We start from the raw sequence: 22,556 nt of genomic DNA, 5'->3' as shown, positions 1-22,556 counted from the left end.
TAAAATATTAAGTCTTTAATTAACATCTTTAAGTGAAAGATATATGAAAGCTTAATTTGGTAAAAGGGTTAAGTACGATTTTGGTCTCTAAGGCATGGGTTAAAAATTTATTTTTTCTCCAGCCTTTTTTTCACTATAAAATGTTTCCAAAGATTTAACTTAGTTTAAAATCGTCATTTTTACTAAAATTTTAATTTTTATTACCAAATTACCCCTAATTAAAAAAATAGGGTTAATCATGCTAGGAGAGGTGGGTTTTTAATGGAAGAAGAGGGAAAAGGGAAGGTGGGAAAGGGGAAGGGAATCCGTCGTCGCTGCTCCTCGATGTCGACGCTAGCAGATCCGGGAGGGTGGACGTCGTGTGCTACTCGCTACTCGCTGTTTCTACTTCTCCTTCTCGCTTGGTCGCCGGTCATTGCTGCTCCTCGCCGGTCGCCGCTGTTTTCAATCAGATTTGCTATCTTCTTGGTCTACTTGACAACCATTCCTATCACTGGAACTAGGATTAACCCAGCTAGGAGTCTTGGTGTTGCCATAATCTTCAACAGAGACCATGCATGGAATGATCAAGTATGTCTTTTTTGTCTTTGGCTTTTTTTTCTCACTCATTTCTTTCTGAATTTCATATGTCCTTTTCTTCATTGTAGTGGATTTTATGGGTTGGACATTTCATTAGAGCTGCTCTTGCTACCGTGTATCACCAAATAGTCATTCGATTTTTCTTCTGTTTATGTTTCTGATTACATTGATTTTGCTTCTGATTACATTTGGCATTTCTTTGTGTTTCTGCTTCTGTTTATGCTTCTGATATCATTGATTTTGTTTTTGATTTTATTATTGTTGCTGCTGGTGTTGTTGTTGTTCTTCTGCTTCTAGTTGTTGTTGTTGTTTCATTATTACTGTTGCTTCTGCTTTATTTCTGGTAGATTTTGGGGAAGGAGGGAAAGGGGAAGGAAATTCGGGTTGATTTTGAAGAAGAAGGGAAAGGGGAATGGTATTTTAATCCGAAGGACGATTTAAAACTAAGTTAAACCTTTTGAACTATTTTGTAGCGAAAAAAAGGTCAGGGACGAAATAAATTTTCAGCCCCTACCTTAGAGACCAAAATCGTACTTAACCCTTGATAAAACTTCTACTTTTTAAAAAGTGTAGCATTTATGTTTGGTAAATCAAATTAAAAATTATTTTTAATAAACACAAGTAACAACAATTACGTTTGGTAAAATAGCTTTTAAAATTTAAAAGTACTATAAAAGACATAAATTTAAACGTTAAATTTGGAAATTAGTTAATATATGAGGTTATATTAAACTTTTAAATTTTAAAAAATACAAGCCAATTTTGAAAAGCTTATTAAGAGGGAGTAATGGAATCCAAGTAGCAGAGTTGAAAGAGAGCAAGAAAATCCAAGTAGTAGAGTTGATGTTAGCTGTGACGATAGACGAGAACCCAGTAACAAAACTGCTGATAATAACAGGGAATTGCACACACACAAAAGCACGTGCAGCAAAAAGGAGTTAGTTAGAACTGACTTGCTAGATCAGTAGAGTTTGTTAGAGGCAGATCAACAAGGTTTGTTAGAAGAAGAGCCAATTAGCTCTTCCAGAAATCTCTATTAAAATCACTTTATATATTACAAACTTAGTATCACTTCAAGTGTAATCATCTAATAATCATTCTGAAAAATCTCAACACACTTTTTAACTCTCTCTTCTCCTTCTTCTCCTTCTTTTACCTGTTTCGTGTTTTTCTTCTCAAGAAATCTGATACCTCACAAAGCTCCATTTTAGTTGCTTTTGAAATTATTTCGATCTTTTAAAAACTGCAAATATAAGCACATACTCTTTTTGATTTACCAAACACAAAATGAAGAATTTTGTGCTTTTAAAAAGTACAAACACTTCTTCAAAAAGCTTTACTAAACCAAACTATAGTCAAATTAAAAAAAAAAAACTAGAATTATAGACTCTCAAATTTTGTAAAGCCATAATAAATTATTTTTTATATATATAAGAAACCATTTAATAAATAAATTTAAAATTAATATTAAATTTATTNNNATAAAAATATCATTTTTGGCTTTCTAGAATAAATTCTCATATATGGGTTAATTAGCCGTTAATTAACCGGGTCTTACAAAAGAAGTCATTATATGTCAGGCAAATATGATTGTCTTTTTAGTTCATCTATACTTATTAAAGAGAAATAATATTAATATTAAATATATTGAATAACCTAAAGAAAAAAAATAAAATAATGCTATACATCTAAGTATTTTTGTTAACTAAGTATAACCAAATTAGTCTAACATAACAAATATCAGTTATAGCTAGTATTATTTCAAATTTTATTGTTTAACTTGGTTAGACTTGGTTCATAAAAAGACTTGGATGTGTAGCATTACTCATAAATGGAGCAGTTGTATTTGGATACACAGCTAGGTGCAACTTAACTCACTACACATTATCATCCTCATGGATTTTAGGTCCATGTGGTTTGTATTTTCATTTATTGTTTTCGTTTTCGGTGTGTTTTCTTGTTTTTCACTTTGTACTTCAAAAAGATCTTGAAAATAAGAAACATAGTTTGTCAAGTTTCCTATTCACTGTTATGAAATCTCCAAATCCCCAATCTAATGAAGATGCTAACATTTAATTTTAAATTGTGAATTTACTCTTGCTAGACATGCATTAAATGAAAATGGAATTGATTAGATCAACATTTTGTCCTACCTCTGTATTATATATGATGTGATATATCATAAATCTTGCATGTTTTTCCGTCCTAAATTCCTGTCATTAATCTGATATTAATGAAATCGTGATTATTAAAAACTTGATTCAACTGTGTGAAAACTGATCTTTTTCAATAGAAAAATACGTTTTTCTAACGAAATAACCGGAGAACATTTGATCACCTTAAAAGTTCTTTCGAAACTTGTGAGCAGGTAATGGACTATCAGTCTCTCCCACACTTCTGCAGAAAAGAAGGTTCCGGATCCTCGAAACACCGCGTAGCAGGAGACACTGAAAATTGCTTCTCCTTCGACAGCAACTTCCACCAACATCTCTACAACTTCATCAAGCAGCAAGCCGTCGTCATGCAAACCATATCACCAATCAGACAGGGATCCTTCTATGTTGACTTACCCGAGCCAGACCCCGAAGTAAATTGTAGCAACATAATGTTATCATATTTGCAAATATTCAATTTAAGTCTTTATAAATTTAATAATGTGTCATTTATCATGTATGAGATAAGATTAAAGTTTATAATTTTAATTTTTTTTCAATTAAAATCAATGTGTCAATTATATAAATCATAACTTCTCAAATTAAAAAATAATATATAAAATAGATACATAATTATTTAATAAATTTGTTATTGGTGAATTTTTATACGTTTAGCTCAAACTACTGCAAGTAATTTTATTTTTAAGCATTTTGTAAACAAAATTCTTTTTTTTTTCAATGAGATTTCACAAACAATATAACTCATAATAAATAAAGAAATAAAATTTTTGCACATGGCTTTCATGTGCAGCAGTGCAAGTTTCTTTAAGGTTCAAGCTACTTATGTTATCTTTTTATCTTTTTACTTTATGATTGAAGGGTTATTTTCGTCTTTTTATAAATAGTTACAAGACAAAAAAAATCAACGTGCAACTTAATCGTACATGGAACATTAAAGTTTTAATAAAGTAAATGAAACACCTTAAAACTTTTCAATCATATTTCCAAAAGAGCAATGTTAGTGAATCAAAAGGGTATTAGTAAAAAATCAGCCAAATATCTTTGGGTGGATTCAAAATCTGTACGAATTAATATATATGGATGTTTCTTCTACTAAGTATCAAAATGTTTCTTTTTCATACTAAATGGATGTTCTTTTATATATTTTTCGAATTTTTTTGTATTACAAATGTGAATGTCTTTATTTCTTTAAGAATTTCATATTTTTTTAAATTTTATAGATATTTAATTATTTTTGTTAAAATATAATTAGATGTTTCTTTTGTTAAGTATTAGGATGTTTTTTTTTTAAATTAAACGAATATTTTTTTTTATAATCCCTCTCATGGCTATCCTCCCTACGATGATGAGAAGCACGGGGCTTGTAGCCATAGTCATCATATGCATAATCATCACGGTCATGTCCTCCAAACCTGGCAGGTCTATCATATCCTCGATCACCATAGTTTTCAATGCTGCCATAACCATCTCGAAACTTATCATATTCTGGGAACGTGTCGATATCGGCTTCCCTGTAGGCATCAATCTGATTATACGGCTCATGATCAACAGAAGATCTTGAGACAATCATGTCCCATATTATACCATAATGAAGCATTTCTATCTATAAAGTATAAAATAATATACATTACATATACAAATTTGTCCAAGATTTTATATTACTGTAGTGATGATAAGCAACAAGCAGTTGCACTCACCGATAATTTGGCTCATAGACCGCACCATAACCCTCAAGAGCCTGTGGATTCAAGAAAATAAGATATGTCAGCAACAAATAATCAATCATGAGAGGAGTGTTAGGCAAATCCAGTCCTTATCCTCACTGCCCCAACAGCTAGCTTTCTTTCATGGAGCTTTCAACTGCTTCGAACGCGTTCTTGCGAGTGACGCCGCGGTTGAGGGCGTCCCGGAGAGTATAGAAGTCGCCGGCGCTCCCAGCAACATTGGTGAGAGAAAGAGGTCTGTGTGTGATTGTTGGAGGTGGGTAGGTTAATGTGAGAGAGAAGAGGAAGGCTTTTATAAGTTTTAATTAGGTTTACTTAATTAATTTTAATTTTTTTAAATTTTGAATTCATAAATTTAAAATTAATTATTAATATAAATTAATGTGATTTTGTTTAGTTTTTGGTTGGTAATCTCTCGGTTTCATATACTTTTTCTATATTTGAAGACCTACTAATAGACCTTGATCATGCTACATAGATTATATGAGAAAGTTGAACAAAAAGAAAAAGGAGGGTTTTGAATAAACAATAAAATGACATTATTGCCCTCACTTCCTTTAATTAATACTTACATTATGCTAGTGATGAGATTAACTTATGGCGGTGATTGCTTTGTGTGCTGTTAAACGCACTCTTGTCCTCTTCCTAAGAATTGGCAAGTGATCTACATTTACAAACAAATTGTCATTAAAAAAAAGTCCAATTAGTGAAAGCAACATAGATTTTTCTCTCATTAATTCTGTATAAGGTTAAGCAAAAGAAAGGGGTTAATACAACTCTGATTGCCTTTCTTAAGCTCTAGTTTTGATGACTCACCAGTCACCCCTTTTGTTCTGTTTAAGTGTATCTTTCCGATATGATAGTGATATGCAATTACAAAGTACAATGCATGGAATTTTAGGGCATTAATTGCATGATATAGAGGATATATATGCAAGAAAGTGAAGCTTCATTTCTCTCCTAACAAAATATAAAGTTAATCAACCAAATCATCACATCCTATTATCCAGAGTCAACAAGATTAGCTGAAAAAGTTTAGGGTTGATATCAACCGTATATAGCGCACAAGTGTTTTTTACTCATATTGGATTTTTTTAATAAATAAAATAAATTATTTATTAACCAATATAATAAAAAGGTACGTGTATTTTTACTATTTTTATCAATGACAACGGGATAAGTAATAAAACTGAAAAAGATAAATATTTAAACTAAGATATATTGGTAAATAACAAATTTTATTTATTTTTTAAAATTTTTTATTATTGTTTTACCGATTTTTAGTAAATCGAAATTGTTTAATATCTAAATTTTGGGAGCAAAATTTACTCTTCTTTACGAGTATCAATTTTCGAAAGTGCATCAAAAATTCTTTAAATCGATTAAAATAACAAAAAAAATCTGAAAATGAAAGCAAATAAATTTGAAAGTGTTATGCACCGATTAACAATATAGCCAACTTGAAGCTTTAGCTCGGGATACCGCTATGCTCGGCCTCGAGGATTCGTCACTTCTTAACCAGCTAGAACGTTGGAGGGAGGACATGCACAAAACACTCGGACGATTAAGTCAGTAGAGTTTTTGAAAATATAAAGGTAAAAACTTAAAAGTGAACTTTTTTCTATTCTTGCTTTTCTGTGCTTTCAATCTCTTAGGGGTGGAAAAAAAACAGGCGATCTGCCAGGAGTCTGTAATCTGGCTTGTATTTAGTCTGATCTGTTATAAAAGAGGCACAAATTTAGGCTCTTTTAAAAGCCTTAATATGTTAATAGACCAAACACAGACTCAATAATTAGTCTTATTGACCTGTCAGGCCTGTTAAAATATAATTAAATATATAAATAATTTTTTATTATTAACAAAATTATGAGATATTTTAAATTTATTATATTTTATTATAAATTAGTATATGTTCCCGTATCTTGCACGGGATAATACATAAAATTATATAAAAAATTTTTATTAAAATTTAAATAAAAAATATCTATAATTATTATTATTATTATAAATATTTTACAACTTAAAAATATTAAAAATAATTAATATTTGTTTTAATCAATTTGGATTGGGTGTGAATGGTCATCTCATTTATCCGTTTAAGCAAGTATTTAGAGTTCGAATCTCGCCTTGTGTGTATAACAATCCATTAGTTAGCGACAGACCCTTAATAAATAGAGCATTAATATGTGGTGGATTAGTCATCGACTTGCCAAGTTAGGAAATCCGTAGAAAAAAATTGTATTTGTCTTTAAAATAGATTAATTTTCCATTAATGACAATATTTATGGACTTTTGTTTTGTTGAAATTTACTTGGGACAGTTTTATTTGTTGGTATCATATTCATTCTTGAAGTCAAAACAATATGATCAGCATTGTTACTTGTTAAAACTTCATATTTTATGAAATGATTTCTAAATTTTCAAATTCATAAACTTATGTCATTACAAAAGTTATTAGATTGATCGATTAATATTTCTTGGTAACATAGTGTACCGAAACACCATCGTTGAATATTAGTTAGTGCAAAGAGAAACCAATAACAACTTTTATTATTCAATATATAATTTATTCTATTAAAAAATAAATTAATATTTTCTAAACTTGTAAATACATTTTTTCTAATTTTTTACACTATTTTATTTGACAATATTTACCATGAAAAAATAACAAATGACCATACTATTTTATAATATATATATATAATGTACAAAATAATTTCTTATCTTGAAATTAATTTTGGTTAGTGAGATAAAATTTAAAATATTTTTTTTATTTTCTTACTCAAATTTAAATTTAAATTTAGAATTGATTAACTCATTTTTTTAATTTCAATAAAAAAATAAATTGGTTCGATACAAAATATTGAGCATTTAATAATTTCAATTATTTAAATTTTAATTACCAAAAATTGAATTAAAAATTAATTTATTAAATGTTAAGATAAAAAATTAAAATTGTTCAATAAATTATATAAATAGTCATGACAGAAAAAAAATTATATATTATATATAATAATCATTGATATATATAGTGTCATGTATATATTAAATTCTCTATTTTAATTATGTGAGTGATTATTGTTATTTTCACTTTTTTGTTATATTAGAAAATAATATTTAAAACTAAAAAAGAGATAGTTAATTTTTTAAAATATTTAGTATAGTATTTGCTATAACAATGACTTAAAATATTAATCTAAGATATATTTGGGCCTAGTAAGACCTCAATGCAAGCAAGATCAACTAAAATCCATTGTTAGGATCCCAAATCCGACTTAGGTTCATTACCTTAAATGCCCAACGTAGATGAAGTCCACGCATCCTCTCTTAAATCGGCTCAGATTGGATCTCGTTGCTAGTTAGATATGGTAATGAGTACTTAGGGAAACGTGAGAAGCCCACTTTCCATCCCTCACTCTTATTTAAAAAAAATGATCCGTTCCTTCTCTGTCATTGCAAGTTCTTGTTTAATTACTCTTTAGGGAACGCAGATCTCCTCGAGTATCTACGAATATTCTTTGAAAATTTTTGAAAAAAATTAACACAAAAATACATAATATAATAATCATAAAATAATCGATTCAATATAATTCAACACAATTTATAACATATTCGTTATGAAAAATAACATTTCAAAAGGAGAAAACATAAAAATATATTTCAACATAATAACATAACATAATTTTTTGGAACGATACTGAGCGACGTAGTGACGGACTTGAGAGGCAGAGAAAGTGAGTTAGAGAGAGAGGATCGAGACTGAGAATGAATCTGAAAGAAAAAGAAAGAATTTGAATTAGAGGCAGAAATTAGGGTTACTAAATTCAAGAAATGAATTTATGTATATATAAATTATGATAAATTAATAATTTTATATTTGCGTATATTTAATATGTTCTATGGGGCAGGTACTTATGTCCATGTCCCCATTAGGGTGACAAACAGAAAAGCCCGCCCTGTCTTGCCAAAAGCCCGCCATCTGGGGGCTGGCCTGCCCCGCCTTGCTTAGTAAGGCGGTCCTGAAAATATCTCAATTGCCTATTTTATTCATAAATTTATTATTTTAATGACTAATAAATTAATCAAATTAATTAATGACTAATAACTTGTATTTAATGCGTTAAAAGAAATAAATCGAGAAACACTCTCAGAAACATGCCACGTCAGCTCCATTATTAAGTGTTAAAAATTCTTATAAATATTAAATATGACATATTACATATAAATATTTTTGTTAAAAAATGATTTTTATTTTAAATAATATTTTTATTTTTGTAAAAAAAAATATCAAGCCTTTTAACAGGTTTTAAACCAGGTCAAGCTGAACAATAGGCTAGACCTAATACTTTATAAAGTGCCTATAGTAGGCTGCAGGTCAGACTCAAGCCAATTAATTACATGACAGGCCAGGCCTGTTAAGAGTAAAGCCTGGCCTGACCTGACCTGTTTCCACCCCTACAATCTCTTGTCCCTTAGTTAGTGGTTGTCCCTTTTTTATAGATGATTGGCACAGTGATGTTGAGTAACGGCCTCGCTAGTTTGCGTTTGTTTTGCTTACGGAGATATCTCCTGATTTTGAATTTATTCCAAGATTGTTGTTTGCAAATAATTCAATTCCGAGATTCTTGGTTGTAGTGGTTAAATCTAAGTTTTACCGGATATAGTCCAGAAAGTAAAATGAATGGAATTGAAATGAATAACATTAAATTTAAATAAAGTATTAATCTGCCTTCGATAAGATCGAAAAACTTTTAAAATCAAATACAAAATATTGAATCTTAGAAGAAAACTGAAAAAATAAATTTGCTGAAAAGATAAATTTGCAGGAAAGATAAATATGACAAGAATTTTAAAGGAAATTTAAAATACATGGAAAGAACCCTACAAAAAAAAAAAAAACTCTTAACAGATTCAGAAATTCGCTAAGAATACGAGTGTACGAGAGTGTTTTCTAATACGAGATTCCAACCCTTATTTCTTCAAATCTTACCTATTTATAACTGTGTAACCAATGTCCAATGACAATATTGTGTATATGTTCATTCTCCTAACAATCATGTTTTTATCTTTCTGAAGTTTTAGTTGCCATCGGCATTATGACATACATGAAGTATATAACATAACTAGCTGGTAAACAACTAAAAGCAGCAAAATGTTTAACGGGCTTCAATTTCGTTGTAACAAAGATTAATCTTTTAAGGTTTTAGCATGTCTAAAGACTTCGGGAAACTGCTAGTAAAAGTACCAGTAAAGAACATTTACAAAAATGTTTTGCAATCTATTTAATTTGAGGTAATGGATTAATATAATCTCAATATTAAAGTACAAAAGTTATGTTTCCCCTTTCTACAAAAATTGAGAATCATTCCTGGGAAATGTTTAAAGCACACAACTTGAAAATTGCACAAAATCTTGAGAAGATGTAAGACATCATTCTAAATCATCGGTGACAAGTAACAATCACTGCAGAGTCATATAACCAAACAATATACACTTTTTACCATTTACAGAAATCAAACCAACCACTGTTAAGAGGCCAAATGAATAAAAACTCCTAACTGGTGGTGTTATCTGGTAAACGTTTCAGATCCATTTCAACTTGGTGGATTGTCCATTGCATATTCTCCAATTTCTGCACACCACCAATCAGACAATTTAAACAAGATCATCGCTAAGGAGTATTGATATGAATTTTAGCTCCTGCTTTCTCAGAGTTTCAATTTTGTTCAACAGATGTATATTTCTCCTACAATTTCTTATTGCTGTCCCAAATTTTGTGAGGTTGATATATATGTATATATATCTAAAAAATGTAAATATAAAATATCATAAATTTTCAGCAAAATAAATCACCTTTACGATGTCATGATACTGCCTTGCAATGTTGTCAAAGTGAGGATCAACACCTTGGTATTCACGCAAGCGAGTTACCTGGTACAATTGCCAGAATACCAACCAACACAAATATGATGAACAACCACAACAATGGAGGAAAAGACAATCCATAAGAGTCATGAACATAATAATACTATATGACTACCATTTAGCTGCAATCACATTCCGAAACCATTTAAAAGGTATAATTAAAATGAGACCACAAGCTAGGTGTTTAATTTCCAAATTTTTCAACCATGGAACTGGAGACATAGGGAGTAGGAACATACTGCTTTATTATATGCAATCGATGCTTCTTCAGTTGCCTCAACAAGATATTTCCTGAGATAAAAAATGGATAAAAGATAGTTGATTAATACTATATCAAGAACTGCTTATGAACTTACAGATGTCATCAGTTGTACCTTATCTTATGAAGCGCGGGTATAGAGTCCTTTGTATAAGTTTCAAGCAGGAGAATATGTTCCAGAACCCTGATATGCAATGGCAAATATATCTTTTATTAAACAAACAACTTTCTACCAATAATAAAAAAAATAAAGTTTAATTTACTCTGGAAAACCTCTCCAGTTCACTTAATTTTCAGTTAGACGGGTATCAATTAAACATTTCTAATCAAGCCCGTATACTGTACAAATGTTTTTCATCAAGTACTTTTAGATTAAAAATAGTCGTATACCTGCACTCTGCGAAATTTTTTACAGTATTGGGTCTTGATGACAATACTTTTTAAACTAGAGGGACCTGGTTCAGAAATGTTTGTAATATAAAAACATGATATAAATATTTATCTATAGGTATTTAATTGAAAAATTTAAGGAAAATAGAGATTTGATTATAAACTTTAAAATACAATAACCTATTTCAAAATTGGCTGAAATTATAAAGACCTTCAAAGTAATTGAACCAAAAAATAATATGGAATACAAGGCAAACCAGCTATTCTGTCAATTGCAATTTATGTCATTTTTAACTTTTGATGTTTCGAAATATCTGTTCATGTACAATATTTAGGTAACATTAATTTTTGAGAAATGTTAGGTGACCATTATTTATTTATTTTGTCTTATATTTGAACCACTAAAAGTGTTAGCTCCTTAGCATTCCCATTATTTTTTTTCATCCATTCATAACTCTTGTTCAACAACATGCACAAATTCTGTTGCGGTTGAACAGCACAGAAGAAGAAGGTTCAAGGCACATTGAGGCACAATGGTGACCGGCACAAAATGCAACCACCTGGTTTGGCTGTGTAGATGACGGCGATCACAGGGTCATCATCCAGGAAAAACACAATGAAAAGAGCCATTCATGGTGGACACTAGTGGAAACACAATGAATAGTTGCAGAACAGCAAGGTGCGGTGATGGGAGCACAGGGTGGACAAGAGGCTACCAGAATAGTCACAGCAGGGGAAGCACCAAAAAGAATGTTGGAGAAGTCATCAAAGAAATAATGTGGTGAATAGCCAATCATGGAATTTTAAAAAGAGACCGAATAAGGAAATTTTACAGATGAAGACTAGGAAAAGCTGAATTTCAAATGACCCCTACCAAGAAAATAGAGTTGCAACTTGTCTTTTTACCAAATGACTCACTTCTGTGATTTTCTATTATCATCTTATCATTTCAAACCAAACCCTCAAAGCAAATTGATATTGGATAATCATGACATCATAAAGGGCGTATTTCAAAAAACAAACCTCAATTTTGCACTCATGGTCTCACATCTTTTACAGAGCCACGTCTTCTGCAGCTCATCCTACAAATACATTGTCACATTGGGAAAAATCAAGATACAGCCTTAACTATCAAATCATGGATTTTATCATATTATAGTCACTCACATGTTTATGCTGATGATCCAACTTCAAATCCTTAACAAGTTTGATAAGCACTCCAAGTATCTGCTCTAAGACCTGATAGAGAATAAGGTTGTTAGAACTGGTATCCAATTAGTACGGTAGAGAAATGAAAGAAAATCCACTGTATAGTGTACAACTCTAAGAAAACTTGAGAATTTCTCCTCCCCCAAAACACGCCTATTCACCAGACATAATCCCTCTCCACCTAATGAACTTCCTTCAATTCAACCCCAACTACTAACTAACTTTCCGCTCAAACTGAGTGATAAATCAATGGGCTCATGTCAGTTGAAACCCACATCCTCCCCTTTTTTCCTACTTGGCCCTAACAATTTTTTTCAATATGTAATCATCATGAGCATTCTGCCAAAAAGCAAATCTTAAACACTCATTCACTCTCCCTCCCTCCCTCTATAATGCGTGTGTGCACACAGATTCAGTAGAGCTATGGAAAATGCATCTGTCTGCAAGAAAGATGGTGGTTGTAATAAATGCATGTGTGTACATTATAATATTCAGCAAATTTCCTATCTGCAGAATATAGATCATCTCGCAGTGCAGCTTCTTCTCTTTCAATCTCCTCAATCAACAGCTTGACCCTGGAAAAAGAAGTGATATGAAGAGCATGAAGTCATAATCATGGATATGTACAGTATGGAACTTACATATACTGAATCATGCAATCAACATATTAATGCTATGTTACTCACTTTATATTAGAAATTTCATTCAAAGCTTGAATGTTTCTGGTTAGCATAAGACATAAGTAATGGCAAATATAGCTGTGATCACCTAGAAACCTAAATGAAACAGAATATTTTTAAAGGGAATAAAAATCCTCTATATTTGTAGTGCTAGAGAAACCAAGACTTGCATAAGATTGATACCTGTTACTCAGACCAACAGAAGTAAAACAAATATTGAGTATTGATAATTTCATTAACACAATACAATCATTACATAAAACGTGATTGATATCTAACTTCGTACAACTTCTTTAACAAGTATCCAGACATGACTTTGCGGGCCATTGTATAATGTCGAGGTCGACTGCCTATAAAAAAACCTAGCATGTCCTAACTCTGATGACATATGATTCAAACAAGGGTTTAGATATACTTGTAGGTCCAATATATAACAAAATTGCTTTATTCCATAAAAATGTTCTTTGGGTAAAAATCAATACAGCTTGCCAACTACTAAAAGAATTAAGGTAATTTCATGAGATCAGACCTTTCTGGAAGCCGAGAACTTGAACTTTGAATTCCTGATGATGAAGAATCTGAGTGAAGAGAAAAGGAAATCAGCTGGCAAAAAAATCACATGCCAAACCACAAAAAAAAAAATTATCAATTAACCTCAAATCCCTATATAAGATCAGTAATATGCTGGTCAAACTTACCATTGTCATCTAAAACAAAGGCATTGGACAATTTATCACATTTCAGTTTCAAGTGGGCCTCTATCTCACGTGAGAGTGACATGTGATATTCTGTCATATCCTAGAAAGTGTGTTTCATATGTCAATAAGGAAAACATAACCAAGTGAATCACATCAAAATATAACCTATCATAGAAAGTCCTTGCTTAGAAGCTGATTTTCATATTTTGCTAAATAGCATACCACAGATAATGGTGTTTGTTGATGTTGAGTTTGCCGCAAATAAGCAGGTGTAATACCAAGAAAACGATTAGGTACACCACCAACTGCAGCTTCCACTGAATCCATAGCAGATACGGAAGAATTAATCCCAGTAACTGAACTGTTTGGAGTAGCATAATTAATCAAAGTTGTGCTTGAGTTGTTCGTGGTGCTGGTGTTGGTACTGTCAAGGGAGCTTCGAGACATTACACTCAATTTTTCAATATCCTCAGTATGGACTTCTCCATCTTTGGAGATAAGAGGTAGCCTCAACCTTTGGGCTGCTTCAGCCACAACCAATTGATGCTCCAAAGTCTCATAAACCTGATACAGATGGATATGTAACTTTTTTGTTAAGTCAATGAAACATATTCTATCATAACATGACAGAAAAATATACAAATGTTTCTATAAGAGCTAAAAAAGTCAAGGTTCAATTTGGTCTCTGAAAATGGGCACTCTTTATTTTAGTACTTTAAATAAATCAATTATTGAATCTCTAACATTCCGCAAGTCATTTCAATCCCTGTTTGGTCAACCATCACAATTTTGTTTGAGTAACAAGTTAACATATCATGTAATGTTGACCAATGGTGTGGCATACACCACATCATCAATCAACACTACATGGAAAGCTATGTGACATGCTGACATGTCCTTTGATGTGACACCTCAGCAAAATATGACTGTTGACTAATCATATACTGGCCAAGGACTAAAATGATCGATGAAATATAACTTCAGTACCAAATAGTTAATTTTGAAATTTCAAAGACTAAAATGAAGCATACTTGTAATGTTAAGGTTCAAAGATATATTCTTAGGACTATTAAAGCCAACTACCAAAGAAGCACATCTTTACCATTGCCAAGCAAATATTAATCCACAAGAAACACATTATTTAAGCTAATTCCTCTGCTAACAATAATGAATAGTATCAATAAGCAGAAGATAGACCCACATCTCATTTACAAAAATTCAAAATATTAGACTCAGGCTTTATTTGCTAAACAAACTGAATCAAGTAAAAGACTACCAAATGAAGCTCCCGAAGAGGTGGTATATCTATTATATCTATTATATATAATGGGGATATGGGAGAGACTTCATGCATGACTTTTCCTAAAATACCCTTCATTTTATATAATCTATAGGAAAGAATTTTTTTGGTTACACAATACCTCTTGATTAGAGTGTAAGCCACTCACCATCTTAACTAATTCCACATTTGTTACTTTTACACACATTTAAAATATAAGTGGGTAGTGTCTATTAATACAATAGTTTATTGTAACTCTACATTCCAATTTCCAACAAAGAACATTGGTAACTTAACTAACGCCTGAAGACACCTTCCACCTCTAATAAATTCAAGAGTGATTTTCAATCTTACATAAATGTGCCATTGCAAATGGGATAAGGGATAAATAGCTACCAGTTGTTCCAAAATCCCCCATCTTCTGTTTAATTATATTGAGAGCTTAGACTTTATAGCACCTATTTCCTCATTTACTTGTGAAAGAACCTCTTAGAATAGAGCTAGGTAATTTCATGAAGAACTCAATAGTATCTTTTGTTATCAATTTCATAATACCTAAATTAAAATCACAGTATCTTAATTATACTGATGTTCAAATATCAACCCCTGTAGCCTATCATTTAAGTTATGATAAGGAAGGAGACAATTCATGTAACAAACGATTCCCATAAGGAACAATTTGGTAGAGTGCAACCGTTCTCTCCGTATACATAATGTAAATATTACAGGACCAAAATTGACAGAGTTACAATTCTAATAGTTGTTTCGAAATTAAACTAGCTTTCCAGGATAATAACTCAACCTGAGGGGAGTTCCTTAACCCAAGCTGAGGATAAAGACCGCCAGTATCTCGAAGTCCACCAAGGCTAGACATTGAAATGGCTTGCTGATACTCTTCCACCATAGCAATGGCCTCAGAATATATTGCCTGAAAGTGTAACCAACACACGGTATCAGAACCACATATCAGTAAACCCCAATGCATCCTCTCATGCTAACTTTTCTCATGATTATGACCATCTCTTGTGGAAAAAGAGACAAGACAACCCTTCCAAGAGTTTGTGGATCACACCATCCAAACATTTAGACCCAAGTCAAAATTGGTTTTAGAAAAAATCTCAATAGCCAGAATTGTTTGCGAAAAATCAAGCACAGGAGCAACATAGCACGAGAGAGAGATACGAGTTGGAGATCGTTGTAAAGGGGCTTGGAGATGAGAGATCCATCAGGAGCCAAGCAATGGCGCTCCAGCTGATCAACGACCTGTGTCACATCAGCAGGGAGGTTCTGGCCGTGGAGCCCCTTCACCATTGATGAGTTCAAAACGGTGACGTTTTGGTGGAATGGTTGGAACTTGGAAGGCGACTGCTCTTGTTCAGATTCAGTCAGTTACTATCACTGTTGTTGAAGAGCTTCTGAATTTGGAGTTCAAACGTGAGATTCAACGGCAATTCAACTTGATCAATTTTTTAAATTTAAAAACTAAAGTATCAATCTTTCAAGTCACTAAAATTCCCTCCTTAGTTGTTGTTTCATAGTTATCAGAACCGAACCGGTAATTGACCCGATCATATGACTGGGTCACTGGGTTACTGGTTTAACCGGTGGGTCACTAATTTACCCGGTTGACCCGGTCATAATTAAATAAAAATATAAAATTATAAAAATAAAAATAAAACAAAAAAATTAAATACATGTTTTCAAAAAAATATATTTATCATTAATCAAATATCAATTCTTAGATAATATTTATGGTGCAAAAATAGATAATAAATTAGTCACTACTATAAAATATTTTTTCAATTTAAATGAACGAGAGAAAATAAAAGATAAAAAAATCAATATTAATATATCAATATATTTATATATTAGGTATTGTTATTTGTTTGGTATCCATGCCAATTCATGTTTAAAAGAATAAAAAAAATTCATTTATGATTATTATATATTTAATTTTTGTCATAAGAATTATAAAGGTGCTTGATGGCGTAGCGGCAGGAGCGAGGGTCTGCATACTCATCACTCCAAGTTTGAATCTTCCATGTCGCGTTTTTTGGAAATTGATGTGGACGGGAGCTCCTACTGTGGTTCAGCGGCGCGCATGTGTACCGTGGACCCGCACGGGTTTGATGCGGTCTGAAGTTCGAATCGGCCGGTTTTCAACAGATTTGACCACCGTTGACCAGTTCAATTACATATTCGGTTCAACTCACTAACCGAACCGACCAGACCACCGGTTTACTGGTTTTTCGGTCAAACCGACCGATCCGGTCCGGTTCTGATAACTATGTGTTGTTTTGTTCCAAAAAGAAAATGAGAAGAAAGAAAATGAAAAAAAAGAGAATGAAAAAAAAAGGAGGAAAAAACAAAGATAATAAGTTTAAAGCATGCTAAATAACATTATATCAATATCCTATAAAATATGAATTAATTATGCTATGTACCGCGTTTAAGCCAAAATTGATCATCAATTAGGTACTATATATAAAAATATATATTTGACATTTCATAATTTTTTTATTATATTACTATAAATAAATTTAATTATTCATCTAATATAAACTAAAATGTTCTATATTATGGTGACTACTATAAATCCTTTTTAGATATCACATTTTTCATATTGTTTTTAATAAGGATGCGAAAACCGAACCGATCATCAAACTAATAAAATAACCGGTTCAATGTCAATGGTCCAACTAAAATCAAACGGAAGTTGAGCGAGTTCAATTCAATATACAATAAAATTATTAAAAATACAATATACAATTTCAAAACTGACCGTATTTTATCATTAAAAATAAAAATTTATTAACTTCTAAGTTCTACTTAAATAATAATCGGCAACCATTCTCAGAACAAACCCTCAGAATTCAAAATAGAAGAGTCAGAGATTCCAAAAACAAACAAAACTAAGCAATGAATCCAAACTCAGCAATCACACCACCAACAACTCCAACACAGAACACAACAAACAAAAAACAGCAACTCACCCCAACCCAAAATACAACAAACAGAAAAGAACAGTAAAATTAACAAAATAAGCAAAACATAAATTAAAACAAACATAGATTTCAGCAGTGATTACTCATAACCATAAATATTATTCGGTTATTCCAGGTTCTAGAATCATTTAAAAACAGAAACTCAAAATCATAAAAATTAACAAAAGAAAGAAAAAAATTGAAAATGCAGAGCTACCGGCACCGACGGAGTAACCAAACTGACGGCGACGGAGACACGAAACAGGCGGCGAGGAAGGAACGAAACTCAACTGCCGGCGAGGGAGGAACGGCAAGACAGAGACGAGGATCGAGCAAACTGACCAGCACGGTGGGAATCAAACTGACCACGCTTCGATCAGCAAGTCCACGACAACGATGTAGAGAAGACGTCCACGAGCTTCGACCTGCAGGTCCAGAGGAGACGACGTCGAGGAGAAGATGATCGACGGCCAAGAGCTTCTCGAGCTGACCCTCAGTCTTTTTAGAGATTTTTCTATTATTTTTAAAAAAATAATTTTTATATTTTATTTTAAAATTTATAAATTTGATGAAATATTTTTTTGAGTAAAGGACATTTTTGTCCTTGACTTTTTTTTTTGCGGACATTTTCGTCCTCAAGCAATGGAAAATACATTAAAGCCCCTGACCCTTGAAAAACGTGGACATTTATGTCATTCCGTTGAATTCATCCGTTTGCACTGGACGGAAAAGGCTGAGCTAGCAGAGGTGGCGCTGAGGTAGCACGTAACGGAGGCCAGGTGGCATGGAGCATTTCGTAACAGGACGTATAAGTCCCTGGAGACAGAGCATTTCGTAACAGGACGTATAAGTCCCTGGAGACGAAAACGACGCCGTTTCGTCTCCTCCCCCATCTGCCATTTTCTTCTTCCTTCGTCCCTTTTCCCTTCCATTCTTCTCCCTCAGCCCCTGCCTCCATCACCGCCGCACAGCCGCGCCTCCGTCAGCCACCATCAACGCCGGCGACCTCCTCCTTCTTCTCTTTTCGCGTCTTCTTCCCTTTCTCACTCCCTTACTCCCATTAGTCTCTCTCTCTCTCTCTCTCTTGCCAGCCTTCACCAAAGGTCAATTTGTCAAAAAAATTCCATGTGTCGAGGGATAACACTGGAGGGTCCAGACAGAGAATATAAAAATAAAGCTGAAGCAAAATATATACCTTCAAAAGTAGTTATAGTTCTCTATCACTATCTAGTTGTTGTGCTTGTGCATTTGTTGCTGCCTTATCAGCTTCTTCCAAAACAAAGTTCTTCAATGAATCAACATCCCTTGAACCTGGCAATTCAAAAAACATGTAAACTTAAAATTCGATCTATTAATGCTCCCTCAAACGTTGGTTAACACATGGGGTGAGAGTGCAATGGGGAATAGATAATACAAGCATCCAGCAAGTAAAACAAATAAATAATTAAGTGGATAAATCAGTTAATAATTGATGGTGAAAAAAGCCATGATGTTTTTCATTGAGTTAAAGAATACCTTTCTTCATTCATGGCTGCTTAGATAATTAGATAAAGCAGTAAAGAATCACACATAAATTATATCCAATAATCCAAGACCATTCAAAAATATTTTCCTCCATTCACGCACTTGTGTCTTGACAGTGTTGATACTTAATTAACTGTCAAATGCAATTCAGAATTTTACAAGAACAAAATATATCAATCATTGAACTCATAAATGTAGAAGCAGAGTGCAGAGTAGACTCAAACATAGCATGAGATTTTAAGAAACATGCGACACTACATTATAAGCATATGCCACAAAGCTCCTTTGATGATCACTGCAATCCACTTCCCCAATCTCTATTTCATCAGTTCCTTCAATTGCTTTTCCCAAATCATCCCACAACGTCCCCAAGTTCTTACTGTAATAATAAGCATCATCATTTTACAGCTTAGAAATCACTCTTTGCTCAACAATATAAAAGCAGTTAAGAGAATGAATGAATCAATTACCAATGCTTGCACCAGGGAACTCAGAACTTGACAAACCACGCAGTGTCCTTCTCCTTGATCTATGAAGGGGAAAAGTCAAAAACATTCCATGTGAATCTCATTGAAATTTTCACTCCCCATCAGAAGAAAAGCAACATCCCAAATGTCAATTTCAACAGTTTTCTCGCAAAACAAACAAAAACAACATGGGAAAAAAAGGGAAAAAGAGTTCACCTTTACAATTATGCAAATTGAGGACCCTCAAGCATATGAAACCATTGGCAATGACGTCGAGGTCGGAATCGGTGACGCCGGGATAGAACGACCGCGAAACGGACTGGGCAAGGTCCAATTCGAGTAAGCATGTGAAACCATCGCCAGGATCAAACGAAGCTCGTCGTCAGTGAGAGTGTCATTTATGCAAAGGTTCGAGGGTCCCGATCCGACACTGTTCATTATTGTTGGTGCGGAGGAAAACCCTAACCCCTCGAGATTTGAGACTAATTTTTGCAGAGAGTCGGCGGCGCTACAGTAGTGGGTCACCGAGAAGGTTGTCGCGGACGAACGGTGGGTGGAAGGAGGGTGAGGAGAGAGAGACTAATGGGAGTAAGGGAGTGAGAAAGGGAAGAGGACGCGAAAAGAAAGGAAGGAGGAAGTCGCCGGCGTTGATGGTGGTTGACGGAGGCGTGGCTGTGCGGCGGTGATGGAGGCAGGGGCTGAGGAAGAAGAATGGAAGGGAAAAGGGACGAAGGAAGAAGAAAAGGGCAGATGGGGGAGGAGACGAAACGACGTCGTTTTCGTCTCGAGGGACTTATACGTCCTGTTACGAAATGCTCCGTCTCCAGGGACTTATACGTCCTGTTACAAAATGTTCCATGCCACCTGGCCTCCGTTATGTGTCACCTCTGCCAGCTCAGCCTTTTCCGTCCAGTGCAAACGGTTGAATTCAATGGAAGGACATAAATGTCCACGTTTTTCAAGGGTCAGGGGCTTTAATGTATTTTTCATTGTTTGAGGACGAAAATGTTCGCGAAAAAAAAAGTCAGGGATGAAAATGTCCTTTACTCTATTTTTTTTTTCAAAGATAGATATTAAGCTTAATAACCCCTGACTTATGGCAGAGAGAAGATGAGACCTTTATCAATTGATGACAACGAGCCTTATCTTAGACAGCGGCTCAAATCGAAGGTAGACAAAAGATCCTTTTCATTGCTGCGCTGTGTTGGAGCATTTGAAAAGCGAGGAATATGTGTGTCTTTGAGAAGCTAATAAGCCCAGCGCCGGAGATAGTGCAAGAAGTCAGCAGTCTAGTGCGTGAACTAAATAGCCATACCTAATGAATGCTAATAATTTCTCTTTATTCTTATTTTACTCTTTCTTAAGCTATTTGTCTTCTAATCACATTTGGTGATGATTTATAACAACAACAACAAAGCCTTGTCCCACTAAGTGGGGTCGACTACATGAATCAAACGACGTCATTGTACTCTGTCATATATCATGTCTACAGAGAGACCGTTTACATGTAGATCTCGTTTGTTTATAGAGAGACCGTTTACATGTAGATCTCGTTTGACCACCTCATGGATGGTCTTCTTAGATTCTCCTCTGCTTTTTGCCCTTTATCCATCTTCCATCTCATCCACCCTCCTAACTGGATGTTCTTCTCACATGTCCAAACCACCTAAGACGCGATTCAACAATCTTTTCTACAATAAATGCTACTCCAACTCTCTCCTTTAATTATTTATAAATATTATTAAATTTATTTATTTTTTAAACAATATTTAATTTGACAAAGGATGATTGATTTTTCTTCTTTGTGATATCTTGAGCACTCATTTATGATGGAAGAAATTACGAAGCTTTTAACGTACTGGGATACCCAGTAAGTAAGAACTTCCACAAAAATATTTTTAACTTAAAGTGGCAGATTGGTTTCTTTCTCATCACATGAGAGTATGTTTCAATTGCTCCATGAAAAAAGTCATAAGCTATTCTATATCCTAAAGTCGTATCATATTGTTTCTTACTATTCATTGTCCATATTCACACATTTTTTTGCGGTCAGGGAAATAGTAATTTGAACAATTTACTATAATAAATAAACTGGCATCTAATTTTATTAGATTATATAAAGTGCAAAACGGATATTAAAATGTATTTTTTTTATAATTTATATAAATCGCGATAGAGGTTCAGTAGTTTACGAATACACGTAATCTACTACGGGCGGATTACATTCGAAACCAAACTGTACATAATCTGCTATAGAGTGTCGCAATTTGTGTGTAAATTGCAAACGTGTATAGACCGCTACGCCCCCTACAATGATTTATGATGATATGCAAAATGGCTAAAAACAGCTACAAGGGTCTTGCGGTTTCTGTGTATATGTGTTTTTTGCTCCCAATTGAACATTTTTTCAACTGCGATTTCTGTGTATATGTGTTTTTTTTTCTTCCAGTTGAACATTTTTTCAACCTGAACCTTTAACTTTAGCATAGTTTTCACCAGAGTTTCAGTGCTTCACCCATGTCTGATCATATTGAATTTTCCTACTTAAACAATAATAAGTTTGGATGTTTCACAAAAAGAGAGAAGGGAATTGCTAAGAATAGGTTTAGATTTTATTTTTTATTTTTATTTTTTAAAAATAATTTTTATTTTCAAAATTATATT

At 33.1% G+C, this 22,556-nt stretch overlaps 2 protein-coding genes across 3 annotated transcripts; one reads left to right on the top strand and one right to left on the bottom strand.

The window, feature by feature from the left end:
- LOC107610721 (aquaporin-1-like) lies at window positions 262-1,031 on the top strand. Its single transcript, XM_016312728.1, has 3 exons — window positions 262-570; window positions 648-707; window positions 927-1,031. The coding sequence occupies exons 1-3, from the start codon at window positions 262-264 to the stop codon at window positions 1,029-1,031; spliced, it is 474 nt and encodes a 157-aa protein (XP_016168214.1).
- LOC107613705 (AUGMIN subunit 4-like) lies at window positions 9,759-16,452 on the bottom strand. 2 transcript variants are annotated; one of them, XM_016315815.2, is made up of 12 exons: window positions 16,075-16,452; window positions 15,720-15,862; window positions 13,861-14,202; window positions 13,639-13,738; window positions 13,470-13,518; window positions 12,742-12,835; window positions 12,219-12,290; window positions 12,075-12,133; window positions 10,777-10,845; window positions 10,642-10,693; window positions 10,331-10,408; window positions 9,759-10,109 (listed from the first exon to the last, which is right to left on the bottom strand). In XM_016315815.2, the coding sequence occupies exons 1-12, from the start codon at window positions 16,226-16,228 to the stop codon at window positions 10,032-10,034; spliced, it is 1,290 nt and encodes a 429-aa protein (XP_016171301.1). In that variant the 5' UTR covers window positions 16,229-16,452; the 3' UTR covers window positions 9,759-10,031. The 2 variants fall into 2 exon arrangements, with proteins under 2 accessions (XP_016171301.1, XP_020964766.1); XM_021109107.1 differs by lacking the exon at window positions 16,075-16,452 and having other exon boundaries at window positions 15,720-15,917.

Source organism: Arachis ipaensis, chromosome B08, assembly GCF_000816755.2.
Source record: "Arachis ipaensis cultivar K30076 chromosome B08, Araip1.1, whole genome shotgun sequence".
In the NCBI taxonomy this organism is placed as follows: Eukaryota; Viridiplantae; Streptophyta; class Magnoliopsida; order Fabales; family Fabaceae; genus Arachis; species Arachis ipaensis.
Note: the sequence above shows the minus strand (reverse complement) of the source record. Positions and strands in the feature narration are given on the sequence as shown.

Excerpts from the sequence above, each read along its gene's own strand:
- LOC107610721 (XM_016312728.1), top strand. The coding sequence starts at position 262 with ATGGAAGAAGAGGGAAAAGGGAAGGTGGGAAAGGGGAAGGGAATCCGT. Across the intron at positions 571-647 it reads ACCATGCATGGAATGATCAA|TGGATTTTATGGGTTGGACA; the intron begins GTATGTCTTTTT and ends TCTTCATTGTAG. Across the intron at positions 708-926 it reads CTACCGTGTATCACCAAATA|ATTTTGGGGAAGGAGGGAAA; the intron begins GTCATTCGATTT and ends TATTTCTGGTAG.
- LOC107613705 (XM_016315815.2), bottom strand. The coding sequence starts at position 16,228 with ATGGTGAAGGGGCTCCACGGCCAGAACCTCCCTGCTGATGTGACACAG. Across the intron at positions 13,519-13,638 it reads CTTTGTTTTAGATGACAATG|ATTCTTCATCATCAGGAATT; the intron begins GTAAGTTTGACC and ends CTCTTCACTCAG. Across the intron at positions 12,291-12,741 it reads AATTTGCTGAATATTATAAT|GTCTTAGAGCAGATACTTGG; the intron begins GTACACACATGC and ends ATTCTCTATCAG.